The 26,622-nt window shown below is 48.2% G+C and overlaps 1 protein-coding gene across 9 annotated transcripts in view; it reads right to left on the reverse strand.

Annotated features, from left to right (window-relative positions):
• Window positions 1-9,995: 9,995 nt before the first annotated feature.
• Window positions 9,996-26,622, reverse strand: part of ARHGEF10L (Rho guanine nucleotide exchange factor 10 like) — a 131,127-nt gene continuing 114,500 nt past the window's right edge. For all 9 annotated transcript variants that reach the window (XM_081923454.1, XM_081923453.1, XM_081923452.1 and 6 more), the window contains 2 exons: window positions 13,974-14,096; window positions 9,996-11,787 (listed from right to left, as the gene is read on the reverse strand). In XM_081923454.1, coding sequence (XP_081779580.1) covers window positions 11,261-11,787; window positions 13,974-14,096 — 650 coding nt within the window. In that variant the 3' untranslated portion in view covers window positions 9,996-11,260. The remainder of the gene's footprint in view (window positions 11,788-13,973; window positions 14,097-26,622) is intronic.

Consider the following 26,622-nt stretch of genomic DNA (forward strand, 5'->3'; position numbering starts at 1 on the left):
CTAAGGACCAGTTCTACCATTAGGCAGGATAATTTGGCTGCTTCAGGCAGCAGGCGGAGTTGGGGGGGGCAGCAGTGTTGGTGATACGTCAGAGGACCAAACTATGGGTGCTATGGGGGTCTGGTCTGTGCTCCCCCATAAGAGGCAACTCCTTTGGGTCCCCAATAAAATATTTGAGAGGCCCAGCCCCCTCCAGTTGATGAGCATTGCCATTCAAATACAGTGGTACCTCGGGTTACATATGCTTCAGGTTACATACGCTTCAGGTTACAGACTCCGCTAACCCAGAAATATGTTGTTGTTGTTGTCGTTTAGTCGTGTCCAACTCTTCATGACCCCATGGACCAGAGCACGCCAGGCACTCCTGTCTTCCACTGCCTCCCATAGTTTGGTCAAACTCATGCTGGTAGCTTTGAGAACACTGTCCAACCATCTCGTCCTCTGCCGTCCCTTTCTCCTTGTGCCCTTCATCTTTCCCAACATCAGGGTCTTTTCCAGGGAGTCTTCTCTTCTCATGAGGTGGCCAAAGTATTGGAGTCTCAGCTTCAGGATCTGTCCTTCCCGTGAGCATTCAGGGCTGATTTCCTTCAGAATGGATAGGTTTGATCTTCTTGCAGTCCATGGGACTCTCAAGAGTCTCCTCCAGCACCATAATTCAAAAGCATCAATTCTTCGGCGATCAGCCTTCTTTATGGTCCAGCTCTCACTTCCATACATCACTACTGGGAAAACCATAGCTTCAACTATACGGACCTTTGTTGGCAAGTTGATGTCTCTGCTTTTTAAGATGCCCATAAATATTACCTCAGGTTAAGAACTTTGCTTCAGGATGAGAACAGAAATGCAGCGGCGGCGCAGTAGCAGCAGAAGGCCCCATTAGCTAAAGTGGTGCTTCAGAACAGTTTCAAGTTAAGAACAGACCTCCAGAACAAATTAAGTTCTTAACCTGAGGTACCACTGTAGTGTCTTCTTGTTGATTCTGCAGGGTGTGGCTTACCTGCCACCCCCCAATATTTGTATTCAAACTAGCACCCCACTAAAGCAGTTGAGGCTGCTATTTTTGGGGTAATAAAAGCATTGCCGCACCAACCTCCATCTGTCCTTGGTCAGCCCCCTTCCTCCCTGCGTTATTTCTTATGACCATCAATAATGTTACTGTTTATTTGCTGCATTTTATAGAATTGACGCGGGTGGCGCTGTTGGTTAAACCACAGAGCTTAGGACTTGCCAATCAGAAGGTCGGTGGTTCAAATCCCCATGACGGGGTGAGCTCCCGTTGCTCGGTCCCTGCTCCTGCCAACCTAGCAGTTTGAAAGCACGTCAAAGTGCAAGTAGATAAATAGGTACCGCTCTGGTGGGAAGGTAAACGGCGTTTCCGTGTGCTGCTCTGGTTCGCCAGAAGCGGCTTAGTCATGCTGGCCACATGACCCGGAAGCTGTACGCTGGCTCCCTCGGCCAATAAAGCGAGATGAGCACCGCAACCCCAGGGTCGGTCACGACTGGACCTAATGATCAGGGGACTCTTTACCTTTACCTATAGAATTGTAGAGTTGGAAGGGAGCCCAAAAGTCTTCTATCCCAACCGCCTGCAATTTATATCCCACCTTTTTCTCCCAGGAGCTCAAGATGCCACACATTTTTCTCCTCGTTTAAGCTCCACAGCAACCCTGTGAGGTTGTTTAGGCTGAGAGGCAGGGTGTGGCCCCCAAGGTCACCGAATTAGTTTCATGACCAAGTGTGGGATTCGAACCCTGGTCTCTCCCAGGTCCTGGTCCAACACTCTAACCACTACACCACGCTGTCTCTTTTTTTTTAGTGGGCAGAGAGAATGGTGATCTCGTCCACAGGAGATCAGCTTGGCAGCGTAGAATGCAACATCGTTATGTGCCAGCAGAAAGAAAAGCAAATTATTGAAAATAATTTATATTCAAAGAAGAGCCTTAGAAAATATATTAGGGGTGTCAGAATGCAAGGACGTCTTCAGATATCTGAAGGGCTGTCCCCTGGAAGATGGAGGCAGCTTGTTTTTTCTGCTGTTCCAAAGGACAGAACTCGAAACAATGGATTCTAAAAGGAGATTCCGACTACACATTAGAAAGAACTTTCTGACGGAAAGAGCTGTTCAAGAGGGGAAAAGACGACCTCGGAAGTCTCCTTCCTTGGAGAAGCAGAAGTTGGGTGGTCATCTGTCAGGGGGGCTTTAGTTGTGATTCTGGATTGCAGTGGGTTGGACTGAATGCCCTTTAGGGGAAGGGGTTGGCAAACTATGGCCCGGGGGCCAGATGCGGCCCACCAGGCTTGTAAATCCAGACCCTGCCACCTGCTCAGTCAGTCCCCGCACAGAGCTAAACCGGTGTTGAAAATAATAATAATAATAATTTATTATTTATACCCTGCCCATCTGGCTGGGCTTCCCCAGGCACTCTGGGCAGCTTCCAACAAAATATTAAAATATAGTAATGCACCAAACATTAAAAGCTTTCCTAAGCAGGGCTGCCTTCAGATGCCTTGCCGCGCGGGGACTGACTTCCGCGACACTGGCAAGGCTTCGGAGTGGCTGCAGGAAGCTTCTGCAGCCAATCTGAAGCTGCGGACACCTCTGGGCAGGTGGCGACGCTGGCACGGCTTCGGATTGGCTGCAGGAAGTTCCTGCAGCCAATCTGAAGCCTCGCTGCCCAAGCGCTGTGGTAAACCTGGCACAGCCATGGACAGAGAGGGCAGCAGGTTTGGGCCGCGCCATGGGCATCATGATGGGCGCATCACAGGGCTTCAGCCAGAGCTTGGCACACCTTCTGCCCCCGCGCCTGGCACCTGGCTCAGTGCTGCTGGTGGTGGCCTCGCTGGAGCAGCTGGAGGGTGAGCTGTGCACCGCGTGCCCAGCGCTACAGTTGCGCAGCCTGCCTGCCGAGCCGGCCTCAGACAACGGGCCGCAGCGCGTGGTGCATGCCGCCTGGGAGCTCCGCGGGGATGGGCCGATGGAGCAGCTGCTGCCCGTCAACAACGCCGGTGAATGGGCAGTGCCGAGACGCACTCCTGAGTGCATTCAGAGTGCGTTCTTCCTCCAGGTCCAGAGGCAGCTGCGGGACCGGATTGCAGGGTATTTATATTTTTCAAAATATAGTCTGGCTAGTTTGGTGTTAGTGGTTAAGAGTGGTAAACTCATAATCTGGGGAACCGGGTTTGCGTCTCCGCTCCTCCACATGCAGCTGCTGGGTGACCTTGGGCTAGTCACACTTCTCTGAAGTCTCTCAGCCCCACAGACTTCACAGAGTGTTTCTTGTGGGGGAGGAAGGGAAAGGAGAAGGTTAGCCGCTTTGAGACTCCTTCGGGTAGTGATAAAGCAGGATACCAAATCCAAACTCTTCTTCTTCTGGCCCCCCACAAGGTCTGAGGGACAGTGATTGAAAAAGTTTGCTGACCCTTGCTTCCAACCAAAAATCTTTGAAGCACTGGTAGGAGTTTTAATTTGTTTTAGTTTATTTTCTTGCCGTTTCAGCATTCTCAAAATGGCCAACCAGTCACCCCAAAGGGAAACTCTCAAGCAGGGCCTGAGCACAACTCTCCCCTCCTGCAGAGTCCAGCAAACAACAGCAGCTACACCCAAAAAATTAGGGGGCTTGCAGTCAAAATAACAAAGCATTCTTGCTGTTTAGTAACTCTAGGGACTAGCAACCACAGAGCTGCAAATTGTTAGATAGATTGCAAAGAAAGGCAATGTAATTAGCAGAGAAAGAGCTCTGTGTAACATCACTTCCCTTCAGTTCTCTGATGGGAAACGGACAAAAGGTTTTAACCTTTTCTACTTCCTCCTGCCTCATGGTCATTCTCCTTTCCACCATGCTTCTTAGGCAGGCAGACATCTGTCTGGTCTACGCTCCAATAGAGACTCCATTTTGAACTCAACTATGTACAGTATTTTGTAAAAAGGACGTGGGTGGCGCTGTGGTCTAAACCACAGAGCCTAGGGCTTGCTGATCAGAAGGTTGGCGGTTCGAATCCCCGCGACGGGGTGAGCTCCCATTGCTCGGTCCCTGCTCCTGCCAACCTAGCAGTTTGAAAGCACGTCAAAGTGCAAATAGATAAATAGGTACTGCTCCAGCGGGAAGGTAAACGGCGTTTCCGTGCGCTGCTCTGGTTTGCCAGAAGCGGCTTAGTCATGCTGGCCACATGGCCTGGAAGCTGTACGCCGGCTCCCTCGGCCAGTAAAGCGAGATGAGCGCCGCAACCCCAGAGTCGTCCGTGACTTGACCTAACGGTCAGGGGTCCCTTTGCCTTTATGTACAGTGGTATCTCGGGTTAAGTACTTAATTCGTTCTCGTGGTCAGTTCTTAACCTGAAACTGTTCTTAACTTGAAGCTCCACTTTAGCTAATGGGGCCTCTTGCTGCTGCCGCACCGCCGGAGCACAATTTTTGTTCTCATCGTGAAGCAAAGTTCTTAACCCAAGGTACTATTTCTGGGTTAGCGGAGTCTGTAACCTGAAGCATTTGTAACCTGAGGCGTATGTAACCCGAGGTACCACTGTATTTTGTAACCTAGAAGTAGAATTTGCCTGCCTTGTAGTTGTTGCTGCTGGAATTGTGTTCAAGACTTTATGTAAGTAAAAAGTTCTCAGTGCTAAATTTACAGTCTGTTGGTGATTCTTTTATCAAGAAGAAGAAATGGAGAAGATCCAGTCTGCTATCGCAACCTGGATAAATGCAACAAGGCTTTGTAGCCTAGTCTCAAACCTTTGCTCTTCAGTGCTGAAAGAGGTGGTGTTTTAAACTCTGCTAACTGCTAATACTAAACTGATTGTTTTAAACATTCTGCTCACACATGTAACAGGGAGGATAAATTATAAAATAACATAACCTACCTACAAAACAAACAGAGGAGGTCTCACTCCACACTTGAGGGAGTCATGAACACTCCCCAGCTGATGAAAAGGAAAAGACATTTTATCCTTTTTTATGGCTTCACTATTAAACAATTACTACTTGTTGTAAACAAAGCAAGGCAAGTTTTGCAGATGGCGATAAAGGAATGAGCCTCCTCTCCATAAAAGTGACTGTTGGGTTGGATATTAAATAAAGAACAAACTTTATCCAAGGAAGACAAAGGAGCTTTTGAACACCACGTGGACCAAGGCAGGCCTTTGCTGGGAGTAGTTTGGTTCAGTTTGCATTTTAAGACAAACCCACCTAATTCAAACATCCCAAAACCAATGCATAAAATGGAAATTTGTTTGAAAGTCGCACTTCTCTGAATTTTGCATACCAGTTCTCTGACCAAATAAAGCATATTAAAAAATGTCCTCATGACATCTGGTCACTCACTGTGGCAAACAGAATCATAGAACTGTAGTGTTGAAGGAACCCCCTTCCAGTGCAGAAATAACAGCTTAAAAATACCTGGCAGCTGCCCATCCAAGCCCTGCTTTAAAAAACCCAATGAAGGAAAGTCCACCATTTTCCAAAGGGATCAATTTCACTAACAAACAGCTCTTACTGTCAGAAACTTCTTCCTGACATTCAGTTAGAATTCCCTTTCTTGTCGTTTGAATCCATTGGTTCGTGCCCTACGAAACAAGCTCGTTCCATCTTCTATGGGACGGCCCTTCAGATATTTGAAGATAGCTATCATATCTCCTCTCAGTCTCCTTTTTTCCAGACTAACTATATCCCTCACGGTTTCCAGGCCCTTGATCATCTTGGTCATCCTGCAAAGTTCTGGCTTGTCAACATCCTTCTTAAATTGTGGCACCTAGAACCAGACACAGCACTCCCGGTGTGGTCTGGCCAAGGCAGAATACCAAGGCTTCTCATCGCGGGGAAGCGAATGGATCCCAGTGCTCTCGGCTCAATCTCGTCGTTCTTCCCCGCTCTTTACAGAGCAGTTTTTGGGGGTGAGAAGAAGAAGAAGAGTTTGGATTTGATATCCTGCTTTATCACTACCCTAAGGAGTCTCAAAGCAGCTAACATTCTCCTTTCCCTTCCTCCCCCACAACAAACACTCTGTGAGGTGAGTGGGGCTGAGAGACTTCAAAGAAGTGTGACTGGCCCAAGGTTACCCAGCAGCTGCATGTGGAGGAGCGGAGACGCGAACCCGGTTCCCCAGATTACGAGTCTATCGCTCTTAACCACTACACCACACTGGCTCCCAAAGAGAGCAGCCAGATCCCCAGTGCCCAAAATACCTTTTTGGGCTTCTTACAGGGGTACACAGCACCTTTGTGTTTCTCCTTTTCCCTCGCATAGATCGGGTCTTTCCCAGAGGACTAGACCCATGCTCTGACGCGGTGCGTGGCAAATCAGAAGTCATGAATAGAATGGTCCTATTATTTCCCTTGATCTGGACACTGAACTTTGGTTAATGCAGCCTAGAATAGCATTACCCCTTTTTCTTTTTCTTTTCTTTTTTTTGCTGCTGAATCACATTGTTGACTCACTCAGAATAGACCAGTACTATTAAGATGATGGATGAGACGGGTCTTTGGTCTGATTCAGCTACAAGGCTCTGGGTTAAGTTCCTGTGCAGTCAAGCACTGGAGTTTCTAAACACTGGAAAATATTAATGCTAAGTGGCTGAAAGATTCAGTCATCCCTCATGCTAGACCCAATAGATGTGAAATTGTATCAATGAGCAGAATGGCTTTTCAACTATTGTACTCAAATTGCCCTCTTTTGACAGGTTTTGCAGTGGCATGTGGATGAAGGAAATAATTTTTTTGGGGGGGGAGCTTTGCATGGATTTTTAGTTTTATTTTTGCCTTACGGTGCTTCTCCTCTCCCCCCCCCTTCATTATTCAAACACCCCCAAAATTGGCGAGCCGGAGTATCAAGCCAGGATCCGAGGTGCAGCGAAAGCACAACAACTTTATCTGGAGCCGAAAACAGCTTTCTTTTTAAAAGGAAGGGAGAAAGCGTTACATGCATTTAATGTCTAATTAGGAAAAAAATAAGCTGCGGAAATCGTGTACCAGCCGTAATAGGGCCTTCGCAGGCAGCGGCGTCGGCTGAGATGGCCCCATTTCAAGGTTGAGTTGCCGGGAATATAATTGAAAGGCGAAAATGAAAATGAAATTGGAGTTATCGAGAAATCGGATTTGGGATGGATTTAACAAGCTGATTTAAACAAAAAATAAAAACCTGCCTCGCTTGCCGACACAGGAATTCTCTCCTGGCTCAGACCCCCCCCTCCCTCTTTTCATCCCATTACTGCCTGTTTTCTCACTTACTCATCTGTACATAAACACATCGAGTTTGGGGACCCTGCTTTTCCACCCATCGCTACACCTCTTGCTGTGTTCCTTCGCTAGCCCTGTGCCAAACTCTCCTGAGCTCTGCCAGTGACCTATCTAAGTCCAGTATTCCAGCATTGCAGGCGGTTGGACTAGATGACCCATGGCGTCCCTTCCAAGCCGACCATGTTCTATGTCCCAGAGGGCAGGATGTGAACCAATGGATTCAAAGGACAGGACAGGGAATTCCAAATAAACACGAGGAGGAACTTTCTGGTGGTAAGAGCTGCTGTAGAACGAACTCCCTTGGAAAGTGGTGGACACTCCATTGGAATTTTTCAACAGACATTGGATGGCCATCTGTCAGGGATTCTTTAGCTGTATTTTAGAGGGCTTGACTCAATGACCTTTGGGGTCCCTTTCAACTCTACAGTTCTATGAGTCTGAAAGGGACGCGGGTGGCGCTGTACTCTAAAACACTGTGCACTTGGGCTTGCCGATCGGTTTGAATCCCATGATGGGGTGAGCTCCTGTTGCTCTGTCCCAGCTCCTGCCAACCAATCAGTTTGAAAGGACGCCAGTGCAAGTAGATAAATAGGTACCGCTGTGGCAGGAAGTTAAATGGCGTTTCCATGTGCTCTGAATTCCATCAGAGTGTCCCGTTGTGCCAGAAGTGGTTTAGTCCTGCTGGCCACATGACCCAGAAAGCTGTCTGTGTACAAACACCGGTGAGTGCCACAACCCCATAGTCACCTTTGACAGGACTTAACCATCCAGCGGTCCTTTACCTTTACCCTTTTACCTTCTATGAGTCTATTATTTGCATAAGCCACCTCGAGACCCCTTTTAGCCAAAGAGGTTAGGGTAGAAATACCATAAGGTAAGACGCGGGTGGTGCTGTGGTCTAAACCAGAGCCTAGGGCTTGCCAATCAGAAGGTCGACAGTTTGAATCCCTGCGGTGGGGTGAGCTCTCATTGCTTGGTCCCTGCTCCTGCCAACCTAGGAGTTTGAAAGCACATCAAAGTGCAAGTAGATAAATGGGTACCATTCCAGCAGGAAGGTAAACGGTGTTTCCGTGTGCTGCTCTGGTTCGCCAGAAGCGGCTTAGTCATGCTGGCCACATGACCCAGAAGCTGTACGCCGGCTCCCTCGGCCAATAAAGTGAAATGAGCGCCGCAACCCCAGAGTCATCTGCGACTGGACTTAATGGTCAGGGGTCCCTTTACCTTTACCTAAGATAAACACAACAACTAATGGGCTACGACATTTAGTCAGTTAATTTGGGTTTTTCTTTGTTTCTTTTAAGATACCTTTCCATTACAGATTTAAAAAGCTAGCCGTGTGCAAAAGCCAGCTTGAGAAGGAAAGCTCCCCTCCTGTGTGCAAGAGAAGAAAGAACTACATACCCCCAAAAGGACACCTGTTTTACCTGCAGCAAAGAAAGCAAGCCCTCCTCTCTTCTTAAAAAATGGCTCATTTTCCCACCACCTGTACAAATTTATGCAGATTTTATGCATTGCGCTTGCAATTCCAAACACACCTCCGAGGGAGTCGGCTCAGCAGGGCTTACTTCTGAGTAAACATCTACAGATGCACACTGAAACTCCCACAAGAAATCCAGGGAGCTTTACACCGCAGCTCTTAAAACATGATTTCCCCGGCTGTTTTTCACACCGAGAAGCTCCAGACGCACACATATGACGTCCGTCCCAGAGGACACAAACAACGACAGTAAAGATGACTGCTGGCAGCCCTCCATATCCTCTTTGTCCTCCCTGTCTTTTGGGGGGGGGGGAGAGAGAGGAGGGAGATCTGGAGCAGCTGTCCTGTAGCTCCACAGATGTCGCTAGACTAAATTTCTGATAATTCTGGACCATAAGCTGTGCTGCTGGGAGCCACAGCTTTCCAGTCCCTGAACTGGACCATCACTTCCCTTTACCGCCCTTAACTTCCTCCATCACTTGCCTTCATTGCCCTTAATTTCCTTCACTACCTGCCTTTACTGCCCCTAACTTCCTCCATCATTTGCCTTCACTTCCCTTAACTTCCTCCATCACTTGCCTTCAATGCCCTTAACTTCCTCCATCACTTGCCTTCATTGCCCTTAATTTCCCCCACTACCTGCCTTTACTGCCCCTAACTTCCTCCATCATTTGCCTTCACTTCCCTTCACTTCCTCCATCACTTGCCTTCAATGCCCTTAACTTCCTCCATGACTTGCCTTCATTGCCCTTAATTTCCTCCACTACCTGCCTTTACTGCCCCTAACTTCCTCCATCACTTGCCTTCACTGCCCTTAACTTCTGCCACCACTTGCCATTATTGCCCTTAACTTCCTCGCCTTCCCAAAGTTGGGTAAGCGAGGTGCTGGGCATTGGAAAGGCAGTGCAATTGCTGGGGGGGGGGGGTTGTCCTCAAATTTTGGCATCCCTTCCACATGCCCCACATCACAAGGCAGCGTGCGGCCCATGGGTTCTGTGTCGAAGTACTGTTGCGGCCCACTTGGAATGACCACCCTGAGAGGGGGGCAAGGTTTGCCACCTGTGAGATCAGGTAAGCTTGGGCCATCATAGGCACCCCACAAAAGTGAGTTTCCAGCTCATCTCTTCTCCCATGGGGCACCCAGCCAATGGGCACCTCCAGCGTTGCTTGAGAAATGTCTCCGCATCTCATCGTACGACAAAACGCTTTGCTTAGCTGGCGGGATTCTAATCCGAGCCCGGTGGGAACAGACACACCAGCTGTCAAGGAGATGTCAAAGCTTCCAGTGCAGTTGATCTCTCATTTTTCCAAACACCTTTATTCCGGCATCCCGAGATGCCCCCACACTATATACAGATTTTATTTATACAACATAATAATGTACATGGCTTTTAATATTACATATATATATTCACACATGGATACACAAACCCTCATGCCGCTATGGGGGGGGGAGAGAAGAGGATTCAGTGGGGGGAGTGGGGGGGAATTTTGGCCCGCCTCCAAAGCCCGCAAGGAGGGCGCCAAGTCCTATGCCATCTGGAAAGTTCTTTTTTAAAACCGCAAGCTCGTTTTGTAAGTATGGGGAACGGCTGCGCATAAGAGGTCCGGAGATGTCTCCTACTCAGAGTAGACCCTCTGAAGTGAACGTCATTCTTTTCAGTGGGTATGCTCCGAGTCGGAATACACAACCCCTTGAACTGCAAAAAAACAAAATCTCTCTATTTCGTACAGTGTGATCACACCTCAAACATATTTAACTTGCACAATTTCAATCACTGAAGTCCAGTTGGCTGAAATCCCACAAGATAAATACAGGCAAAGGAAAGAATTTAAAAGCTCCTTCTGCACTGCTCAAGGCCCTCTCAGGGTGCCGTCTCCAGAAGTGAAGGAAAGCTCTCCCAAGAAGTCGCACAGTCCCTGAAAGATCTCACAAGAGCGCCCCAGAACTGGCACACCATTTCGCCAGGGTCTCCCCGAGCAAGGAAGAGACCTTGAAAGCTCTTTTTGCTCCAGGTCTGCTTGGGTTCCCCAGTGCAAAAAGAGCTTTTAAGCTCTCTGCCTTCCTTCGGGAGGCAAGGCCTTCTTGGCACACCAGCTCCGGAAACCTGGGGATACTTGAGTGAGATCCCGCAGGAACTCAGATGACCCTGCGAGGTCTTGCAAGAGCCAGCCCACTCGGCGCTCTGGCTAGGGAAGGACTCAGAAAGCTGGGGCAGCTTGAACATACGGTTTTTGTGTCTATGCAGAAATCTCAGAACCAAACCCCCATGTGAGATGCGATCATACCGTTTGTGTGTGTTCCAAACAAACAGGGAGGCTTGAAGCATGTTCCAATCGCGACAGACAGAGAGGGGGGAAAGTAGAGAAGGAATTTGAAGCCTCTTTTAGGCAAGATGTTTTCCCCAAAAAAATTTAAGGAGGAGGGGGGAGAGTCCATGGGAATGGGGGGAATGCAGCCACCACCTTTGGCGAGCCCAACACACCGTTGCAAGGTGTCCCAAAGCAAGGCATTGTGGGAGGGACGGCCGGCCAGCCAATGAGAGGGGGCCGGGGTTATAGCATCAGTGGGACCTGCCATATCAACAAGGTACTGTCTGTCTCACTGCTGGCTGGCGGCTTGCCATTGGAGTTGAAGTTCCGGTAGCCTCTCCCGCCAGAAACCACAGCCAGGGAGGAGATCTCCTTGCGATGAGCATCGCGGGCGCACGGCCGGTTGTGGACCCAAATGTCTGGGTCGTCGGCCATCTCGTAGACGGAGCCGTCCTCCTCAGTGTGCTCCGGGGCGTTCCCGCTGGAGGGCGCCTCTCGCATCGAGAGCAGCTGCCCGGGGAGGTGAGAGGTGGAACGGAGGCGGTACTGCAGGAGAATGCCCTTTTTCCGGAGCTCCCTCATCTGAGGGCTGTTCTGGGAAGCCATATCTGCTGGTTTGCTGTCCGGCTTTTCGTCCTTGGCAGATACGGGATCCGCAGAGGGATCATCCTCCTTGTCGCTCTTGAGAATGTCCGGGGCCAGGGTGCTGAGGGCGACAGCCAGGAATTCCACCGGGCCACAGTGGCCGTTAAGGGAGACCATGCCTTTCCCTGAGCAGTGGAGAGAGAAACACATGAGCCCTTTTAGGAACACAGAAACCAGCTTCATAGATAGCAGAAATTTGTTTTACGAAGGGCAGTAGTGGTGCAGTGGTTAGAGGAGAAGAAGTAGAAGAAGAGGAGTTTGGATTTGATATCCCGCTTTATCACTATCCTAAGGAGTTAAATCCCGCAACGGGGTGAGCTCCCGTTGCTCGGTCCCTGCTCCTGCCAAACTAGCAGTTTGAAAGCACGTCAAAGTGCAAGTAGATAAATAGTTACCACACTGTTGGGAAGGTAAATGGCATTTCCGTGCGCTGCTCTGGTTCGCCAGAAGCGGCTTAGTCATGCTGGCCACATGGCCTGGAAGCTGTACACCGGCTCCCTCAGCCAATAAAGCGAGATGAGCACCGCAACCCCAGAGTTGGTCACGACTGGACCTAACGATCAGGGGTCTCTTTACCGTTAAGGAGTCTCAAAGTGGCTAACATTCTCCTTTCCCTTCCTCCCCCACAACAAACACTCTGTGAGGTGAGTGGGGCTGAGAGACTTCAGAGAAGTGTGACTGGCCCAAGGTCACCCAGCAGCTGCATGTGGAGGAGCGGAGACGCAAACCCGGTTCACCAGATTGCGAGTCTACCACTCTTAACCACCACACCACACTGGCTCTCATCAGGCTGGGACAGTGCTTCCCAAACTTAGGTCTCCAGTTGTTTTTTCGGACTACAATTCCCATCATCCCTGACCTGCTAGCTAGGGGTGATGGGAGTTGTAGTCCCAAAACAGCTGAAGACCCAAACTTTGGGAAACACTGGGTTAGGACCTGGGACAGACCAGGGTTCAAATCTGACCCCCACTCAGCCATGAAGTTCCCTGGGTGACCTTGGGCCAACCCCTACATCTCCCAGGCTAGCCTACCTCACAAGGTGGTTGTGGGGATAAAAGGAGGAGGGGGAGAAGAGCTACCTTGAGCTCCTTGGGAGGAAAATGCGGGATTATATAAATGCAACAAATGAATAAATAAGATGAAGCAAATGCAATTCTCCCAACCCAGCTCCGAAAGCAAAAATCAAATGTCCGCTTCCCCTCCAACAACATGTGTCGTGTGACTTGGCCACATGGAGACACCGCTCCCCCCCCCCACAAAAAAATCTGAGCAATAAAATGATGGGATGGTAGCCATCTAAGTCCTACTTAGTGTAGACCCATTTAAATTAATGGAAGGTGGTAGACTCTGAGGCTTTTTTGCCTTGCTGTCTAGGGCAGCTGGGAGCCGGAGTTTAACAGCACCTTGAGAGATGCAGGTCCCTCAGTGCTGCAACCTCCATCACCCTCTGACCATCACTTGCCTTTGCTTCCCCCTAGCCACCCCTATCTGTATCCAGGGCAGTTATCTACCAGCTCCATCTGGTACGCAGGCTGAGACCCTACCTGCCCGCGGACTGTCTCGCCAGCGTGTTGCGTGCTCTAGTTATCTCCCGCTTGGACTACTGCAATGCGCTCTACGTGGGGCTACCTTTGAAGGGGACCTGGAAACTACAACTTATCCAGAATGCTAGACTGGTGACTGGGGGCGGCCGCCAAGACAATATAACACCAGTCTTGAAAGACCTACATTGGCTCCCAGTACATTTCCGAGCACAATTCAAAGTGTTGGTGCTGACCTTTAAAGCCCTAAATGGCCTCAGCCCAGTATACCTGAAGGAGCGTCTCCACCCCCATCGTTCTGCGAGGACACTGAGGTCCAGCGCCGAGGGCCTTCTGGCAGTTCCCTCACTGCGTGAAGCTAAGCTACAGGGAACCAGGCAGAGGGCCTTCTTGGTAGTGGCGCCCGCCCTGTGGAACACCCTCCCATCAGATGTCAAAGAGATAAACAACTACCTGACATTTAGAAGACATCTGAAGGCAGCCCTGTTTAGGGAATTTTTTAATGTGTGACATTTTAATGTATTTTTAATCTTTGTTGGAAGCCACCCACAGTGGCTGGGGAAACCCAGCCAGATGGGCGGGGTACAATTAATAAATTACTATTACTATCACAACTCTGACTTATTCTAATGCAGGCATAGAGGACCAGTGGCTCTGGGATTGGACTCCAGTTCCCATTATCCTGGCAGGGGCAGGTGGGATTCTGAGCCCTGCCACATCTGGAAGACCACAGGTGTTCCCCATGCTCGCTGCAACAGAAGGAAACTCACCTGTGATCTTGGGGATCCCCTCCAACCTGGGCACAGGCAAAAGGACCAAGATGCCTTGGTCGGTGCCAACCCAGAGAAGGCCCTGGCAAATCAGAAGGCTGGTGACGCAGACATTCTTCTGGCCTGTGGGAAGAAAGGGAAGGGCAGATTAACTGGAGGAGCAGAAGCTGTTGCCCATTTTTGGCCTGTAAAGGTAGATTAGCCACAAACTACCCCAAACCATTCATCCTGGGACTTCTATAGCCATAGGGGACAGCCGCCAGCAAGCAGAATGAAGCAACAGGAGACAGGAACAAGAAAGCGAATTGTACATCAAATTCAATGTTGTCATCACAGACTGGCAGAAGTCAGCCCTACCTGTAGATGATGCCGGGGGCTGAGCCTAGGACCTTCTGAATGCCAAACAGGTGATCTACTGCTGAGCCCTTCCCCCAATGGCAAGTCAACCAAAATATCCCGACATAAATTAATCTCATTACTATGAGCTGAGATCTGTTAGAAGCCCCCTTTAAACTGTTTAGAAACTTATTCATGTATGCGACTACAGCGGCAAAAATGTTACTTGCCCCAAAATGGAAGGAAGCAGAAGTCCCAGCAAAGGAAGAATGGATACCAAATCTTATGGGATAAGCAGAAATGGTGAAACTTATTGGAATTTTAATTAATTTTAATTAACTTATTGATTTTAATTAATTTTATAATGAATGTTTTTAGAATGTTGAACTATTTTGATTGTTGTTAACCGCCCTGAGCCCAGCTTCGGCTGGGGAGGGCGGGATATAAATAAAAAATTTTATTATTATTATTAAGAAATCAAGATAACAAACTTCTTATTTAAAAAAAATGGAAATGGTTTATTGAGTATTTACAGATAAATTGTAAACAGATAAGAACGTTGGCAGGATTACTGGAATAACCTGTGGTTTTATGAGTATGAAGCAGATGAATAAATGAGCAAATTAAGTTAATTTGGATATGCAGAAGATATTAAAAATAAATTTAATTTAAACCACAGAAAGAGGGGGAAGGAAATTGAAGTTTGAAATGTTAAAATGATTGTAAAATTAGTGAAATGTATAAATCTGGAAAGCAAAAATGAGGAAGAGGAAGAAGAGGAGGTGGAGGAGGAGGAAGAAGAAGAAGACCCCTCTTCCACTCCCAAGGCTACAATTCCTAGAGTAGATGAACAGTCAACCCCTCTTCTTGGGGATCTCTGGGAATTATACTTCTGCAAGGGGAATATAGAGGTCTCCTTACAACTCTCAGCGCCCTTGACAAGCTACAGTTCCCAAGATTCTTTGGGGGAAGCCCATACTGTTTAAAGTGGTATTGTAGTGCTTTAAATGGATGGTGCAAATGTGGCCTGATAGAACAAAAAAATGGACCAATTTGCCCCTTCTATGGCATGGGTAGGGGACGCGGGTGGCACTGTGGGTTAAACCACAGAGCCTAGGACTTGCCAATCAAAAGGTCGGCGGTTCAAATCCCCGCAACGGGGTGAGCTCCCGTTGCTCAGTCCCTACTCCTACCAACCTAGCAGTTTGAGAGCACGTCAAGTGCAAGTAGATAAATAGGTACCGCTCCGGCGGGAAGGTAAATGGCGTTTCCGTGCGCTGCTCTGGTTCGCCAGAAGCGGTTTAGTCATGCTGGCCACATGACCTGGAAGCTGTACGCCAGCTCCCTCAGCCAATAAAGTGAGATGAGTGCCACAACCCCAAAGTCGGCCACGACTGGACCTAATGGTCAGGGGTCCCTTTACCTTACCTATGGCATGGGTGCCCCTTCCTTGCTAAAGGAGACGAGCCCTGCATTGCTTTCCACTCCAAGGGGACAATCAATTGGTTAACCCACTGCTGTAAATTAACATGTTTTGAGTGTCAAGACAGATTAGCTCTCCTGTCTCTCTAGTTAGCAACAGCATCAACGAGGGAGGTCAGGCATGGATCCCACCCAACAGGTGAAGCAGAGAAGCAATCGAACAAGAGAGGGAGTTTGTAAGTTAAGAGTTAGAGGGGGTGGTTCCTATTCAGCAACACGTCCAGTAGCCCATCTCCCGGCAGGGATGGGAAAATCTGTCAGTATTCTGGGTTCCTCGATCTTATTTTCAAATGAAAACATGGGGCACGGTTTGAATTACAGCAGCCGAACAAAAACAGTAAGCGAAATAAAGGATCATTGTATTCAATAAAAATATGTTATATAAAGCCACATATATTGGGGGGGGTAGAAACATCATGGAGGAAAGGCTGGGAAGTCAAAATATCGAGAAAAACATATATTGAAAATTTGTGAAAATCAATAAAAAATTCTGTGCCAAAATTAAAACTATTCCAGCTCCTCGGTCAATTTCTGTTTCCCCTTTTTCAAATCTTTAACTCAGTTCTCCCCAGTTGCATGTCAGTTTGAGATATTATACACAAACAGAGAGAGCCCTCAAGAAAATTCATGAGCTTTTAGAGCAAATTTCGCCTAACCATTTGCAATTTTGCCTAAGATACACTCTCCTTATTATTACCTTTTACAAAGTGATTTCCCCTAACAGAACTTGCCTTTTTGTGTATGTCACTAACACACACAGTTGTCATGTACACTTTGCACCCCTGTAGTATATGCACTTCTGAACCTGTGACTTGGCGGGAGAACTTCACTGCAAAATTCGGAGGAGAGCAGATCTCGAAGGATCCCTGCATTTCATAGAATCATAGAATCATAGTGTTGGAAGAGACCACAAGGGCCACCGAGTCCAACCCCCTGCCAAGCAGGAAACACCATCAGAGCACTCCTGACATATGGTTGTCAAGCCTCTGCTTAAAGACCTCCAAAGAAGGAGACTCCACCACACTCCTTGGCAGCAAATTCCACTGTCGAACAGCTCTTACTGTCAGGAAGTTCTTCCTAATGTTTAGGAGGAATCTTCTTTCTTGTAGTTTGGATCCATTGCTCCGTGTCCGCTTCTCTGGAGCAGCAGAAAACAACCTTTCTCCCTCCTCTATGTGACATCCTTTTATATATTTGAACATGGCTATCATATCACCCCTTAACCTCCTCTTCTCCAGGCTAAACATGCCCAGCTCCCTTAGCCATTCCTCATAAGGCATCGTTTCCAGGCCTTTGACCATTTTGGTTGCCCTCCTCTGGACACGTTCCAGTTTGTCAGTGTCCTTCTTGAACTGTGGTGCCCAGAACTGGACACAGTACTCCAAGTGAGGTCTGACCAGAGCAGAATACAGTGGCACTATTACTTCCCTTGATCTAGATGCTATACTCCTATTGATGCAGCCCAGAATTGCATTGGCTTTTTTAGCTGCCGCATCACACTGTTGGCTCATGTCAAGTTTGTGGTCAACCAAGACTCCTAGATCCTTTTCACATGTACTGCTCTCAAGCCAGGTGCCACCCATCTTGTATTTGTGCCTCTCATATTTTTTTTTGCCCAAGTGCAATACTTTACATTTCTCCCTGTTAAAATTCATCTTGTTTGTTTTGGCCCAGTTCTCTAATCTGTCAAGGTCGTTTCGAAGTGTGATCCTGTCCTCTGGGGTGTTAGCCACCCCTCCCAGTTTGGTGCCATCTGCAAATTTGATCAGGTTCACAATCCGCAAGCTCCATGTCTGGCTCTGGGGTCTGCGGGGCCCTAAGCCTGTAATGGACTTGAGCCTGTTCAGATCTTAAATTCATAAGGCCACGTCTCTCTTAGAGCATAAGGAAAAAGTTGGCTGGAAAGTGGAAGAGAAGATGAAAGACTGGAGGAAGGATGCAATGTTTGATTTCAGCAATGCTGTTTTTTCTCTGTGTTTCTCCTGTAAGGCTAGTTTCTTAATAACCGGGTTGCGACAACTTCTGTCATCCATATAAAAAGCTGTTAGCTCCATCAATAAGCAGAAAAGCCTATTGATTAGCTCAGAAGAGAGTCTAGCTGATTGGGGGGGGCAGGTCTTCTGCAATGCAATTGCTTTGTCTTAATAGACAGACCTTTACCCTAATTGTAGGGTTTGATTTTCTTCCACAGCGTATTGTTTCAGAAAATGATAATGGGACATGATAATATATAATAATATTTCTAATCACTTGCCCTTCACCCTAAGTTCCCAGGACAGGTTGCGACATAAAAATGCAACATTGCGGCACGGTGCCAAAATCAATTCAAAACAACTTACAATCACAGAAATGTGAGTGCTATAAATATATACCTTGACTGTCGAAAGCTGGGCAGGAAGAGGTTCGGCATTCACCAGAAACTGTATATTGAAGGCACCAGGTGGTCTTCGGTGCAAAGACAGTTTCACAACCATGACTGCAATCGCGGAGCAGGAATTCTAACACCGGCTGGTAGGTTCACCCATAAACGTCACCCAAATTTAATTCCTCCCCACCCGTAATGAAAGGGAAATATAGATGAGGATCAAACTGGTCTATCTCTGCCTCATCACCAAACAGCAGATCCCCACCCAAAGAAGATTCCTGAATAATTAGGAAGGCAGAAAGCAGTATTCTTCCATCAGCAAACCTTTTAAGTGGAGATTTCTAGCCTAGGTTTTCTTCGTGTTGGACTGGAAATGGTATTTATATCTGTTTTTATGGCTGCTGTTTTATGGCTAATCACTTTGGGACATTTCACGGGAAGGCATTCATAAAGCAAATAAATAAAGGCGGGCCGGAACAATTAATTCGGCAATATTGGTCTAACGGCACAAATTCTATTCTCGGAATCGCCGAGACGGTTGTATGTTTGGGTCTTAACGGTGTTTTATTTCATTGATTCATACAATGAATTTAATTAGGAATTATCAAGAACTGCTATCTTAATGCAATTAGTGGAGCGAGGGAATGATATGATTTGGGGGGGGGGGCAGCGAAAGATCCGCAAAAGGAAAATGGGGGGGAACACAGAGGCACATGTGAATCTGCTTATTTTAGCTAAATTGTCTCGTGCCAGAAAGCAGAACCTGTTTTAATGAGAACCGGTGACCTTTCATTGTTTATTAGAAAGGTTTTATTTTCCCCCCAGAAGCCAAAAAATCAAACACTTCTACTTGAAATTGAAGATCGTGGATGGGATTCATTATAATAGCTCAACAACGGATATATGTTTGCAAATTTTATAATAAAAGTGCACACGACACCCACCCACTGCAAAACTCATTTGATCCACAGAACAGGGGTGAGGATCATAGGTGGTCAAAATCCCCAACCTTGACCAGGTAGATGAAAGGTCCAACAATGTCCACGGGTTTCCCCACCCCAGACCATCACTTACCTTCCCTGCCTCGCTAGCGGCCTCCATCAGAACTCTGCCTTCTTTGAATGCAGGGGTGTAAAACATTGTGATGGAAGGTAGCTGGAGGGGAAGTAAAGGCAAGTTATGGTCTGGTTCAGGGATGAGGAACCTGTGGCCCTCCAGATGTTGCTGGATGATGGTAAAGAACAGTGGGCACTGGGGTCCAACAACATCTAGAGAGCTACAGGTTAGCCCAGCTTCCTGTTCTTGCAGATGCCCTAGTGGGAAGGCCAAATGCAAGACCTGGGTGGGACAACTTCTCCCTTCCTGTAATTCACAGCAAGTGGCCTCCATCAGTGGAGGGAGAAAATAGTAGTGCTGGATAGTAGCCATTGAGAGCCTGGTCTTCTTCTATGAATTTGTTGAATATGTGCAGAGGAGGGCGACCAAGAGGATGACAGGTCTGGAAATCAAGCCTTTGGATGAACGGATGTGGAAGTTGGGTATGTTTAGCCTTGGTCGGAGAACATCTAGAGTGCTGTGTTCATTTCTGGGCAACACAATTGAATGAGGATGTTGACGAGATGGAATGTGTGCAGAGGAGGGTGACTGAGATTATCAAGGGTCTGGAAACCAAGCCATATGAGGAGCAGTTGAAGGCGCTGGGTATGTTTAGCCTGGAAAAGAGGACACTGAGAGGAGTTATGATTGTTGTTGTTGTTTAGTTGTTTAATCGTGTCCGACTCTTCGTGAACCCATGGACCAGAGCACACCAGACACTCCTGTCTTCCACTGCCTCCCGCAGTTTAGTCAAACTCATGTTAGTAGCTTCGAGAACACTGTCCAACCATCTCGTCCTCTGTCGTCCCCTTCTCCTTGTGCCCTCCATCTTTCCCAACATCAGAGTCTTTTCCGGGGAGTCTTCTCTTCTCATGAGGTGCCCAAAGTATTGGAGCCTCAGCTTCAGGATCTGTCCTTCCAGTGAGCACTCAGGGCTGACTTCCTTCAGAATGGAGAGGTTTGATCTTCTTGCAGTCCATGGGACTCTCAAGTCTCCTCCAGCACCAGAATTCAAAAGCATCAATTCTTTGGCGATCAGACTTCTTTATGGTCCAGCTCTCACTTCTATACATCACTACTGGGAAAACCTAGCTTTAACTATAGGGACCTTAGTCAGCAAGGTGATGTCTCTGCTTTTTAAGATGCTGTGTAGGTTTGTCATTGCTTTTCTCCCAAGAAGCAGGCGTCTTTTAATTTCGTGGCTGCTGTCACCATCTGCAGTGATCATGGAGCCCAAGAAAGTAAAATCTCTCACTGCGATATGATAGCCATCTTCAAATATCTGAAGGGCTGTCCCATGGAGGATGGAGCAAGCTTGTTTTCTTCTGCTCTGGAGGCTAGGAACCGAAACAATGGCTCCCAAAAAAGGAGATTTTGAATGAACATCAGGACAGTAAGAGCTGTTCAACAGAGGTGGCTATCAAAAGGTGATGGACTCTCCTTCCTTGGATGTTTTTAAGCAGAGTTTGGATGTCTGTCAGGGATTCTTTAGCCTTGATTCCTACATTGCTGGGTGTGACCTTCCAACTCTAGAATTTCCATCCTCTTTCAATATCCTCTAAGTGGGTGGCTGTTGCGGCCTCTTGTGAGAGCAAATTCCGTTTTTTAACTAGAAGGAGGACCCTGTCTCCAAAACCCACCAACACTCAGCCAAGGTGAGGCCGGCCATGCCACTCAACAGACGAGGTGGTCTCTCTCACAAGGGTTGCCGTGAAAGGACACCAATTTCATATAGTGATTTCTTAAGTCGGGCCAGGCATCCAACTGAGGGAATCTGTTGTTGATTAAAGGCACATCTCTGCTGATTAAACCTGCATATATTTGCATATGAAAAGAGCGAGGACTTGTGGGGGAGGGACGAATGCAGGCTTTGCTTTTAGACGGCAGCCTGCTGCGACCACATCTCAGAAGAAGCCCCCACCCCAACCCGTAACATCCCCCCAGACACTCTGAACGTGGTCCCTGCCATCTCCAGCTTTCGTAAGTCACCTTGTAAAAAAAAATAATAATACTTGAAACCTTTCTAAAATGTGATGCCCGATCAATTAAAGGTAAAGGGACCCCTGACCATTAGGTCCAGTTGTGACTGACTCTGGGGTTGCGGCACTCATCTCGCTTTACTGACCAAGGGAGCCAGCGTACAGCTTCTGGGTCATGTGGCCAGCATGACTAAGCTGCTTCGGGCAAACCAGAGCAGCGCACGGAAATGCCGTTTACCTTCCCGCCGGAGCGGTACCTATTTATCTACTTGCACTTTGAGGTGCTTTCGAACTGCTAGGTTGGCAGGAGCAGGGACTGAACAACGGGAGCTCACCGCCGACCTTCTGATCGGCAAGTTCTAGGCTCTGTGGTTTAACCCACAGCACCACCCGCAATCAATTAGCAGGGCCTAAAATACCTCTGCGTAAATGGGGGGTTGCCAGTAAAGTGATCGGGTTTCGGTAGGAATCAATTGACCTGACCAATGAATTGATTAAAAGAAGGGTGAAGAAGCTCTGGGATGGGGGCTGGATGGAGCCCTCAAAAACCTCTCTGCCCTGGTCCTCAGAATGCTCACCAGGCTAGAAACTCTCACCACCCTGATTTTCTTTCCTTCCTTATCTTCCTGCTGGGTAGGACACATCCTTGAGGTCTGATGATGCCTCTTGCATGGAAGACGGAGATAGGTTTTTGTACAAAAGCAAGCCTGCTCTACAAAGGTAAAATTGGCATCTACTGCCTTGCCAACTTTTCCTTCTAGCCCTGCCCTTGCATGCAGGCCTTGGAAGGCTATGTGGGAGGAAATGTGGTCCTAATCTAGAAAAAAAGTTCCCCCAGCCCTGGATTAAATGGCTGTCAGGGAACTGACATCGGAGCCAGAAGTGGAGGCAGGGCTCCCAAGCGATGCCGGAGAAGGGCCAAGCAGGGAGAGAGGGAACTCATCGGCTGGGGAAGGAAATCAGCATAACACCAGGGATAAAGGGGGTGGATGGGGGAATCAGAGAGGGGGCTCCAGGACTCTTCGCCGGAGACCAGCGGGGAGAGCACAGGTCCTCCGCTACCCACACCCACCCTGCGCAGAAGACTTCCGCGCAGGGAAGGTAGGCGTAGACTTGGCGTCAAATAACTTCTTTGCTGGAAGAAGTTCAAGAAACGCCCACTGACGGATTCTGCTAGCGGCTGAACAGCCACGAAGTGAAGGGCTGTCCAGCCAGGAAAGGTTTAACCAGGCTACCTAGCCAGGAGTGGTGGCAACTTACGCACGAGCAACCCCATATAACCATTACAATGGCTGATGCCATCATTTCTAGGACAGGTTCTGCTTAAGGCACCCTTGAGCCACAAGTCTAACTCAGTAGGTGTTTTGCAAGGATAAAGCACAGGGAAGGCAGAGACCCACAGATTCCAAATTACACTGGAAGGTCTGTAGCTCAGAGGCGAAGCTTCTGCTCTGCATGCAGGAGTAGGCAAGGCCTCAGCCTTAAACCCTGCCGGCCAGTGAAGGCAACACTGAGCTAAGGACTAAGGGTCTGACTTCTTCAGAACTATGAGGACTAGAAGAACGCTTTGTTTTTAAGGAAAAGACTGTAGCTCAGAGGTAGAGCATGTAGAAGGCCTCCATTTCAATCTCTAGGTAAGATCTTGGTCTGAACTCCTGGAGAGGTGCCTGCCGGTCTGTGTGGACAACACTGGGCTCGATGGACCAATGGTTTGACTCAGCATAAGGCAGTAAGTTCCAAGCTTTTTGCATGAAGAATTGAAGAGTAATGAATGGGAGCTACAAGAGGGGGCACACCCAGATCATAGCCATGCTGATAAGGCTACTTCTGCCCCCTGCTCTTCGGGGAAGAGATGGCGGGTGGGACTCTTAACGGAGAATAAATATTTTATCTCGGAGGCTTAATGCCGCAACGTCAGACTCCGTCCCGGCTAATAGATCTACCGCTTTTAAAAGGCCGGGGCCTCTCTGCGAGAAAGACTTTATTAACGGCCTGTCTAGTTAAAAAGGATGAGAGAGCTTAAGTTCAAATATGCATTAATACCAAAATTAAAACGCTCGCTCCGAGGGAAGGAGAAGAGAAGCAGCGATTCTTTTTTTTAAAAAAAGGAGGTGGTTTTTTTTTATAAAAAAGCTTTTTTTAAAAAAAAAAAAAAAAGGGAGAGAGCCATGAAACACTTTAAAAAGCTAATGCATTTAGTCCTAATTGCACAATTACTCCATCTTGCAGATGGAAGAAAGTGGGGAGGGGATAGAGAGGTTTAAGAAAGGCGCAGGGCAGGGTGGCTGCAACAGAAATAAAATTAACAAAGAATTTGTGGTTGCGGTTGTGGTGGCAGTTGGGTTGACTTGGCAGAAGGAAGGAGAGATGGAGCTATCAGGTCCAAGCCCACTTCTCCAAGAGCTGTTCAACAGTGGAAGAAAGATGGTGAACATGCAGGAGAAATGATTTTGAGGAGATATGGAAGGTGTTTGTAGAATTTGTACAGTGGTACCTCGGGTTAAGAACTTGATTTGTTCTGAAGGACCGTTCTTAACCTGAAACTGTTCTTAACCTGAGGTACCACTTTAGCTAATGGGGCCTCCCGCTGCCACCACGCCACCGCCACGGGATTTCTGTTCTCATCCTGAAGCAAAGTTCTTAACCTGAGGTACTTTTTCTGGGTTAGCGGAGTCTGTAACCTGAAGTGTCTGTAACCTGAAGCATCTGTAACCCGAGGTACCACTGTACTGTTAAAACAGAAAGGGATCAAACCATCGCAAGAGGCGTTGAAAATTTGGGAGGTTGGATAGTTAGAATGGAATTGTCTCGGGGGTGGGGTGCACATTTTATTCTTATTCATTTATTATTATTACTTTGTCAAAATAAAGTAAAAAAACAACCAACAACAACAACAGCAGTGGAACAGTTAACCTCAGAAGGTGCAGGTTTTTAAACAATGATGGGATAGCATTCCGCCATGCATTCTTGAGATGTGATTCCTGCATTGCGGGTGAGGTGGACTAGAAGACCTTTGGTGGTCCCTTCCAACTCTACAATTCAATGAATCCCAGTTCAGGAAGTCCAGAGCTGGACACTCATGCACACCAAATGGCGGCCAAGTTTCCCTGCTTGATGACATCCTAGCCAGGGAGAACCGATCACCTTCTCTAAGTCCTCACTTCTGCTGCCTACCTGCTTCCATGGCAGAGATGCTTCTCATAATCATAGAATCAGAGAGTTGTATGGGACCCCGAGGGTCATCTAGTCCAACCCCCCCGCAGTGCAGGAATCTCAGCTAAAGCATCCATGACAGGTGGCCATCCAACCTCTGCTGAAAAACCTTCAAGGAAGGAGAGTCCTGAGGGAGGCTGTTCCACTGTTGAACAGCTCTTACTGTTAATGTTCAGCAGCAAATCCACCTTTCCTTTTCAATTCTGCCCATTTGATCTAGCCCTGCCATAGAATCGTATAAGTGTAGAGTTTGAAGGGACCCTGACGGTCATCTAGCCCAACCTCCTGCAATGCAGGAATATGCAGCTGCCCCATACGAACCTGCAACCTTGAGATTATCAGCACCATGCTCTAACCAGCTGAGCTATCCATCCAAGGACCAAATTTTGCCATCTTCTTGGTGGGGGGCTGTATCAGACACATCACCTTGCCGACAAAGGCCTGTATAGTTAAAGCTATGGTTTTCCCAGTAGTGATGTATGGAAGTGAGAGCTGGACCATGAAGAAGGCTGATCGCCAAAGAATGGATGCTTTTGAATTTTGGTGCTGGAGGAGGCTCTTGAGAGTCCCATGGACTGCAAGAATGTAAGGGTTCTAGGGGTTGCTCGTGCGTAGGTTGTCGCCACACCTGGCTGGGTTACCTGGGTGAACCCTTTCTGTCCGGACAGCCACCCATCCGTGACTGTCTCAATCGCTGGCAGAATCCGTCAGTGGACGTTTCTTGAACTTCTTCCAGCAAAGAAGTTCTTTGACGCCAAGTCTCCTCCTACTCTCCCTGCGTGGAAGTCTTCTGCGCAGGGAGGGTGTGGGCAGCGGAGGACCCGTGCTCTCCCCACTGGTCTCTGGCGAGGAGTCCTGGAGCCCCCTCGCCTATTCCCCCATCTGCCCCCCTTCTCCACTGGTGCTACGCTGATTTCCTTCCCCAGCAGATGGGCTGCCTCTCTCCCTACTGGGACCCTCTCTGGCATCCCTCTGGAGCCTTCCCTCCGCCTCTGGCTCCGATGGCAGTTCCCTGACAAAGAAGATCAAACCTATCCATTCTGAAGGAAATCAGCCCTGAGTGCTCACTGGAAGGACAGATCCTGAAGCTGAGGCGCCAATACTTTGGCCACCTCATGAGAAGAGAAGACTCCCTGGAAAAGACCCTGATGTTGGGAAAGATGGAGGGCCCAAAGAGAAGGAGACGACAGAGGACGAGATGGTTGGACAGTGTTCTCGAAGCTACCAGCATGAGTTTGACCAAGCTGTGGGAGGCAGTGGAAGACAGGAGTGCCTGGCATGCTCTGATCCATGGGGTCACAAAGATTCGGACACAACTAAATGACTAAACAACAACAAAATATCACGGAAGACACAGCAAGCTTGTTTTCTGCTGCTCCAGTGGGTAGGATGTGAAGCAACAGATTCCAATTTCAAGAAAAGAGATTCCAACTAACTTGATGACGATAAGAGCCATTCGACAGTGGAATGGACTCCCTTGCAAGGTAGGGGACTCTCCTTCCTTGGGGGTTTTTGAACAGAGGCTGGCTGGCCATTTGCCGGTGATTCTCTAGCTGTGACTCCTGCATCACAGGAGGCTAGATAGACTCTGGGTGCTTTCCAACTCTACAACTCAGTGATTCTCTAACAGCTGGGAGAAGGCTTCTCTGGGTTATGTCTAACGCTAGTCCTACTCAGTGTAAAATCTCCAACATCAACTTTGTTGGACTGGTCATGTTGTTTGGATGCCTGATTATCATCCTCCAAAGCAACTGCTCTATTCCAAACTTAAAAATTGAAAGCGTAATGCTGGTGGTCGATGTAATGGTTGTGAGGGGTTACTTGTACGTAAATTGCCTTCAGTTTAGTTAGTTTGCTTGCCCAACCATGCTTAGGGTCAGAGCTCGCCCTCCGTGACCTGTTAGTCACTTGCAGAATCCGAGAGTGGGCGTCTCTTGAACCTCTTCCAGCATAAAAGCTGTTTGACCCCGAGTCTCCTCCTATGTTCCCTGCGCGGAACGCGTCTGCGCAAGTAAGGGGAAGGCAGGGGCATCCCAGCGCTCTCTCCACTAGTTTCGGGTGAAGGGTCTTGGAGCCCTGTCACCAATTCCTCCATCTCCCTCTCTTCTCTATGGGTGTTACGCTGAAATCCTTCCCCCCTGCTAGTCCCCTCTCCAGCATCGCTCGGGAGCCCTGCCTC

This window comes from Podarcis melisellensis, assembly GCF_964234715.1.
Source record: "Podarcis melisellensis genome assembly, chromosome: 8".
Taxonomy (NCBI): domain Eukaryota; kingdom Metazoa; phylum Chordata; class Lepidosauria; order Squamata; family Lacertidae; genus Podarcis; species Podarcis melisellensis.